General features: G+C 38.1%; 1 protein-coding gene across 8 annotated transcripts; it reads right to left on the bottom strand.

The window, feature by feature from the left end:
- Positions 1–264: 264 nt before the first annotated feature.
- On the bottom strand, positions 265–6,553 carry LOC131219221 (uncharacterized). 8 transcript variants are annotated; one of them, XM_058214252.1, is made up of 4 exons: positions 6,406–6,553; positions 5,064–5,140; positions 4,641–4,713; positions 265–2,403 (listed from the first exon to the last, which is right to left on the bottom strand). In XM_058214252.1, exon 4 carries the CDS (start codon positions 2,330–2,332, stop codon positions 686–688), a length of 1,647 nt encoding a protein of 548 aa, XP_058070235.1. In that variant the 5' UTR covers positions 2,333–2,403; positions 4,641–4,713; positions 5,064–5,140; positions 6,406–6,553; the 3' UTR covers positions 265–685. The 8 variants fall into 8 exon arrangements, with proteins under 8 accessions (XP_058070235.1, XP_058070237.1, XP_058070236.1 ...); XM_058214254.1 differs by having other exon boundaries at positions 6,310–6,446; XM_058214253.1 differs by lacking the exon at positions 4,641–4,713 and having other exon boundaries at positions 265–2,419.
- Positions 6,554–7,274: the final 721 nt, after the last annotated feature.

Genomic DNA, 7,274 nt, shown 5'->3' with positions numbered 1-7,274 from the left:
ATTGCAAGGACCATCCATCAGCACAAGTTTTGGACTACAGGCAGTCCACATTGGCATAATACTCGGATCCTGTGAAGCGTTGTATTATTGTTATTATTACTATTGTTATTATTATTATTACTACTACTACTACAATTACTATCATTTGTTATTTCTCAATATTTTTTTTATTTTTTTTTTGCTTGATCAAAATCAAACTTGTGAGTCATAGCTGTCAAGTCAACCATAGTCTAAGCTGATCACTAGTTGCGTACAAGAGTAATCGAAGCAACACAAAACTAGATTATTTATTAGTATAAGCTCAGTCTAGATACAGATTCATGTTGATCAATTAAATACAGTATGAGAAGAATCACATCAGTCCAAAAAAAGAGAAGAAAAGAAGAAAAAGAAGAAGAAGAAACGTCAGATGAGCAACAGATGTAGCATTGCCAACAGTACTGCACAAACTGCTGAAATCCTTCCATCCAAGCTCCCATGAAAATACCCACATGCCTTTTTCACCGTTTTCCAACTTCATACAACTGTAAAAATCCAATCTTCCACACTTGGGTTATTTTGAGTTATTTTTTACAAGCCGAGGCATGGCAGTCTTGTATCCAAACGTTCCAACCATCATGAAAAGAAAGCATAAAAAAGTCAAAAGATTTACCTACATTAGAAAGGACCGCAACTCGTCAAGTAATCAACCAGCAGTAGCAGGTTTGCTTTCTTGGAGAGAGATTACAGTCTCGAATGCACCGACCAATGCCTTGACCTTGGATTTCCTGGTCTCAACAAGCTTACTTGCAGTTACTTCAATCACCTCATTCAACAACCCTTGCTCTTCTTTCCTTCCCTGCACATCTTGATGCCTCAACACAACAGTTCGAGCTTCAGCATCTGTACCATTTGAGTCACCACCTAAATCTCTCTTCCTTCTAAAGCTTCTCCTTCCGACTTCTGCCTTGCCGTTCGGGGTCTCACCCACCACTCTCCCTTTCCTGAATCTGAGTTTTCTGGGGCCATTGTTCTCTGACTGGAGACTGATCACCTTCCCTCTCCTGAACTTTAGTTTCTGTGGAGAGCAATCTTTATCTTCAGGGTGAATCATTGCACTACTCAGTCTCTTCTGTCCCCCTTTCAAAATCTCAACATGGTTCTTGTTTTCAGTCCCTTGCCATTCAGAATCAGAGTCTTCTGCTTCGCCAAGTGTAGAGTCAGACTCTGCACTCTCTTCTTCCTCTTCTCCTTCCTCTCCTTCATCTTCCTCTTCTTCTTCTTCTTCATGTGATGAGAGCAAGGGTGACGATGGCACGGAAGGAAACAATGGTGATGATAATGATGGCTGAGGTGATGATTGGTCACTGTGACTTTCTTGTCGAACAGGTTCCAGGCTGCTGTTTTCTGGCTCTGGCTCAATGACATATAAAGTCTTTTCCTTGATTTCATCATAGTTGGGTTCGGATCTTCTAAACTTGCCTTGATTATTCACAGGAGAGGCCATTTTTGAGTTCCCATATTTTAATGGTTTTAAGCTTGCAAGACTTATAGCAGAAGGTTTGGGGGACAAAGAAGTGACTGGTGGTTTCAATTCCTTCTTCTGTAAGAGTTTTGGCAATCCCATGTTCTTGACTTTCTTGCTATCACTGTTTCTCATACCATTCAGACCTCCTGAAGTATGCAATGGTTTCTTCTCACTGCTCCTACCAATTGAACCTCCTGAAGTATGCAATGGTTTCTTCTCGCTGCTCCTACCAATTGAACCTCCTGAAGCATTTGATGCATTAGTCTCACTGTTTCTTCTAGCATTAAGACCAACTCTTGAAACATTTGACGGGGATGATGATACTTTAGCTACTGCAAGCTTTGGCTTTGGCGTAGGCTTTTGCATAGGCGTAGGCTTTGGCTTCAACACAATAGCAGGTTTGGCCAAGATCTCAATTTTCTTAACAGGCGATAGAACCTTTTTCTTGGTGACTTTGGGTTTATCAAATGATTCAGCTTTTGGCTCAGATGCAACCATGCCTTTCATCACTGGCTTCTTTTTTCTCTCCCCCAAATTTACGGTTTTTATCTGATTTTGGCCTTCAAGGGAGGCTTCCGTATTTCTTACAACTGTACGAGTGATGGGACGCTTTTCCTTTGCTTCAAAAGCATGTTTCCTTCCATATTTACAGAAATCGTGGCAGGAACTCGTAGAAGCTCTCAGATAATGAGGGAGAACCTTTTGTTCACTGTTTGAAGAAGACAGCGAAGATCTTGTAATTGTTTTCCCCGTTGAATTCCTTCTCAGATTCCCACCACCTGGCTTAATCCTCTCAGGGGACACTGAGACAATAGCCTCTTCCATTTCTTTTATAATATTTCTTTGTTAGTCACAAGATGCGACCAATAAGAAATTTAAGAAAGAAACTAATGATCCTGCAGCCAATGAAAACTGTAGTCAAATGAATAAGAAAAGAAATCGGGAATATCATAGTTTCAGCAGAATGAAATGAGAACTAGTAAATTAGCTATGAATTTCATGTGATGAGCTAAGAGGAAAATTTCCATTCATTGCAATATGCTAATATCCTACATTAAATGTAGGATGCATTTGGATGCACTTTTGAATGGCAGTGCATTGACTAGTCTAAGAGCTTGGAAATAATTAATTTCATTGGCATTCATATGGGAGCTTTGCTAAGCAAACATGTGTGTACAAGTCAGCTCATGCACATACCATACATGCCAGCATGGCATATTGGTATGACATCCAATTGATTCATCAAAGTCATACCACAACGTGGATGTTCTTACCCAGGAATCAGGTCAGTCCACATGTCAGGTGGGCCACAGTCTACAAAATAAATATACAGATGAAAAAAAATTGATTGAAGTTTTCTTTACCCTACAAACTCGAAAATTAGATAATTGCACTCAAAACTCAGTCGAGTAATTGACCAGGTTTCAAATAACTCAGTCTAGCTCAAGTCTGTGTTCATTTTTGAAATCCAACCTTGGTAAGTCCAGAAAATACCCCAGAAATGATGGTGAATAAAATTGAAATGAAGGGTCAGACCAAAATATCATCAAGCTTGGGTTGAGCTGAAGCCAGGAAGCCACAAGGAATCATTTCATGAAATTCAATCATTTGATTTTCATCGGTGTAGATTCTGACTCTGTTTCAGGTGGCAAATGACATCAAAATGCCATAACTTTGCATCAGCAGAAAGGGATCTAACTCCACTCAAAATGAGTGAAGATTGTGCAATTCAACAAATAATTGAGCAATTTATGAACAAATTTTGAACATGGGATGATGGCAAGAATTATTTAAATATCACTTTACACATAATTCGTTGACAATTTGTAATTGCTATGTTAGTTAAATGAAGGGTTATTGAAAAATTGAATGTCAGAGTTGAGATTACTTTAGGTTTTGGGCTTGATATAAGGGACTATACTAAAGGAGATCATACTGAAAATTCAGTACTTACGCTATTCTCCAGGGATTTGACTGGTTGTTGCATTTCACCGCAGTTAACACATTGACTTTTGGAACCAATATAGATTTTCATCTGCATTTAAATAACTCTTTCCTCATGTTATTTACAGAGAACGTGACCTTCAAGCACATCAGCTTTTTTCAACACAGATTACAAAGCCTTTTCGAGCAAAACAACACGTGGGTGAGGGTTCTGTGATTTATTTCATTTTTATCATCATCATCATCATCATCTAAGACTTATCCCAATTAATTGGGGTGGGTTCAGCCATACAAATCATGCTCTACCAGTCCACTTTATCAAGGACCATATCCTCAGTTAAACCATCAATCATCAAGTCATTTTTTACTACCTCCACCCATGTCCTTTTTGGCCTTTCCCTTGCCCTTGAAAAGCCTTCAACTTGAACTCACTCACTCCTGAACAGTGTAGTTCTTGGTGTCCATTGCACATGGCCAAACAACCTAATTCTACTTACCTCAACTTATTACATATTGGTGCTAACGTTGCAATCCCCTATCTTAGCACGCAGTATCTAGTTACCATAGCTCCATCAAGTTGACAAAGTACAAGTTTTCAATTGACATCAATCCTGAGTTTCCAATTAAGGGGATAGGCCAACCCCTAGATGTGAACCCTGCTTAGCCTATCCCCTTCTAGGGGTATTTTAGTGATAGGTTCTTAGGAATTGGACTGGAACATAAGCTGTTTTTAGCAGAGATTCAGAAGCTAAAGAGTCGTGAACTGGAAGCTCAAGAAAATGAAAATTGGACAGGGCAATGGGTGAGTTCCCTTAATGCTTTCTTTCTTTCTTTCTTTCTTTTTTTAATGATGAATGTGTAAAATGTTATTAAAAAACAACAAAACCAGCTACAAAAAGGTGTGCTAGCCAGATCTGCTGGTGCGAGAGAAATGTACAACAAGGAATAAAACGTACAACTTAAGCACAGTGTCTCCGCACCTAGAGCCCCCAATGTTCGTAATTCCTAATTTGGGTACACTCTGATTTTGTGGGACTTGCCACAACTGGTTTACATTCTATTAGTTTCTCAAAAGAAATGCAGAAAAAGAGGTGCAAGTTCGCAACTTCACTGGAAACAAATCATATTGCGTACATTTCTTGAATCAGTTCCAAAAAGACAATTCATCAATAACAAGAGCATAACTCACCAATATCTAGTTTGCTCTTTTTCAGGAAAAAAAAAAAAGTCTTGGGAAGTCTAAAATCTTCAAACTTCTCAACCTAGTACACAGAGTGGAGGAAAAACAAAAGCAACCATATTCCAATCAAAATCCATTTCAAATCTATTACACATTTCAATCTATGAGATCTTCAAACTGAAAGAAAGAAAAAAGAAAATGAAAAAAATCATAATAAAGGTATTTTTTTCCCTTTTTTGGAAATTAAGCAAGCTTCAAAAGAGAGAGAAACAGGCAAACCCAAAAACACAACATAAACATAGCAACGGTACACCACAAAGCCATAAACACCAGCCCAGAAACGAGAAGAAAACCCACGCCCGGATCAAGCTATGAAAGACAACTAAACAGAGGTTTTTCCATGAATGGAAATATTCTCTCAAGATCACATACCTACAACAAGAACAATGAAAACTGTTGTGGTGATGAATCAACACTAAGAACTACTAAGATAATACCTTCTCTTCAATCTGCAGCATGAATATCCAAGATACAATTAAAATCACTTCTTGGTAGCCATGAAAATGAAAACTGATGAATATCCTCACAAACCCATATTCCATGGATTCAAATAACCAAAAACAACTAAGATAAAAGCATATCCTCACTCCAGGTGATCTTTATGCTGTGCCAACCTTTCTGCACTGATTGAATGCTCTAGAAAAGTTACTCTTTGGTAGTAAATAAAGTGTTTATGTGAAAATTTTGCTAAGAAAGGAAAGAAAAAGAAACCAATCAAGATTCCAACATCTAGAATTACTTTTGTCAGAAATCAAGAAAGAAAAAAAGGCAACCCAATTGCAGTCTACAAAATACATTTCCTGCTTAAATGACTCAATAAACATGTCAAGGAGCAAAGAAAGCTCATGAAAATTATGAATTTCTTTGATCCCCTCAACGAAAAAAAAAAACAAAAAAAACAATTTCTTGGCATTCTATATACAGCAACTGAAAAGACTCCATTCCTTGATTCATGCAAATGAAAAGATCGATTGGGAAAAAAAAAAAACAATCCACCTTTATGCATTCTCTACATAAAAATTGGAGAAAATAAAAATAAAAATAAAACCCAAATGACATCTAATCCTTTACATGAATCAACTTACAAAAAAAAAAAAAAAAATCCCATCAAACACAGACATTCCTACAATTTGCTTCACTTAAAACTACAATGAAAAGAACCATTTGAAATCTATACACACTCTTTTCTACAGAGACCAGTATTTGCACCCACCCTGATGATTGACAAGTACACCCGCCATTCCTAGTCTCGGTAATGGAACAGTATGTGTACCATTGAATTACCAAGAGTAGAAAAGAAAGGTTGTCTCCATCAATCAAGGTGGGTGTAAATATCAACTAACTTCTTTTGCAATCTCAATCAATATGTTCGAGAAAAGCCCATCAAAACCATACATTTCCGCAATTCCCCACACTAAAAAGAGGAAAAAAGAAAAAACCCATTTGAAATCATTAATTGAAAAAACCATTTTTTTCGCAGATTCAATCAATGGATTCAAGAAAACCCATAAAGGCAATACCTTTAGGCAGTTCATTTCACAGGAGGAGAAGGAAAAAGAACCCATTTCGAGGCAATAAAAAGAAAAGAAAGAAAAGAAGATAACCATCAAAATCATACCATTCTGCAATCGCCTTCTCACCAGAAATTCGAGAAGAAGCAACCCCCATTTAGAAAAACAAAAATAAATAAATAATAGAAAGTCTCTTTTAATACCTGCTATGTTTCCTTTTTCTTTTAGAGATCGTGCAAGCAACAAAAGGGCGGTTCGGGGGATTGATCTGCTTCTCTTTCACGTCGTGTGGGATTGCGTGTTTGTTGCAGAAACTGAAAAAAAAAAAACTGAGGAGGCTGGTAGTCTTCGTGAGTAATCAAAATGGTGCACCCTCGATCCTTAAACGCGTGTACGTTGATAGGAACCAATCATGTGGTAGGCCCTACTAGGTATAGGTCAACACAACCCTCAATCCTGTGTCGATGTGTCGCTCGCTGTTGGGCCCAACTTAATTTATACATTTTATATCCACTCCGTCCATCTGTTTGCCCTTCCCCCCTTCGTTTTATGCAATGAAAAAAAAAAAGAAGCAGATCTAAAGCTCAAGTGGGCCACACGACAGGAAACAGTGGTTATTGAACGCCCACCGTTAAAAACTTCTAGGGGCCAGAAAAGTTTTGGATCGAGCTGATATTTGTATTTTTCCTTCTTCCTGATTTGCGTAAGCTTATCAAAAGTTTGGATGAAAATAAACATCACGGTTGGCCCTTGGAAGGTTTCAATGGTAAGTATCATTGACCTACTGTTTCCTTTTGGTGCGGTCCACTTGAGCTTTGGATCTTCTTAATTTTTTGGTTGGTACATTAAAATGAGCTGGTAAAACTGATTAGCGGCATGGATATAAAACATTTATATCATAGTAGGCCCTACAGTGCTCAACACATCATACTGGTGTGGACAACAACACCTAATTCGCGTCTGGGAAGCCTCCACAGTCGCATCAATCGGACGAGCACAGCCATTCATTAAAAAGTGCTGTCAACGGGTCGGGTTCCACTCACGTCCTGTGGGGAAACGGATTGGCTACTCC

Source organism: Magnolia sinica, chromosome 11 (genome assembly GCF_029962835.1).
Source record: "Magnolia sinica isolate HGM2019 chromosome 11, MsV1, whole genome shotgun sequence".
NCBI classification, from domain to species: domain Eukaryota; kingdom Viridiplantae; phylum Streptophyta; class Magnoliopsida; order Magnoliales; family Magnoliaceae; genus Magnolia; species Magnolia sinica.
This window is presented reverse-complemented; position numbering and strand designations above follow the sequence as displayed.

Coding starts and splice junctions, on each gene's coding strand:
- LOC131219221 (XM_058214252.1), bottom strand. CDS start 2,332: ATGGAAGAGGCTATTGTCTCAGTGTCCCCTGAGAGGATTAAGCCAGGT.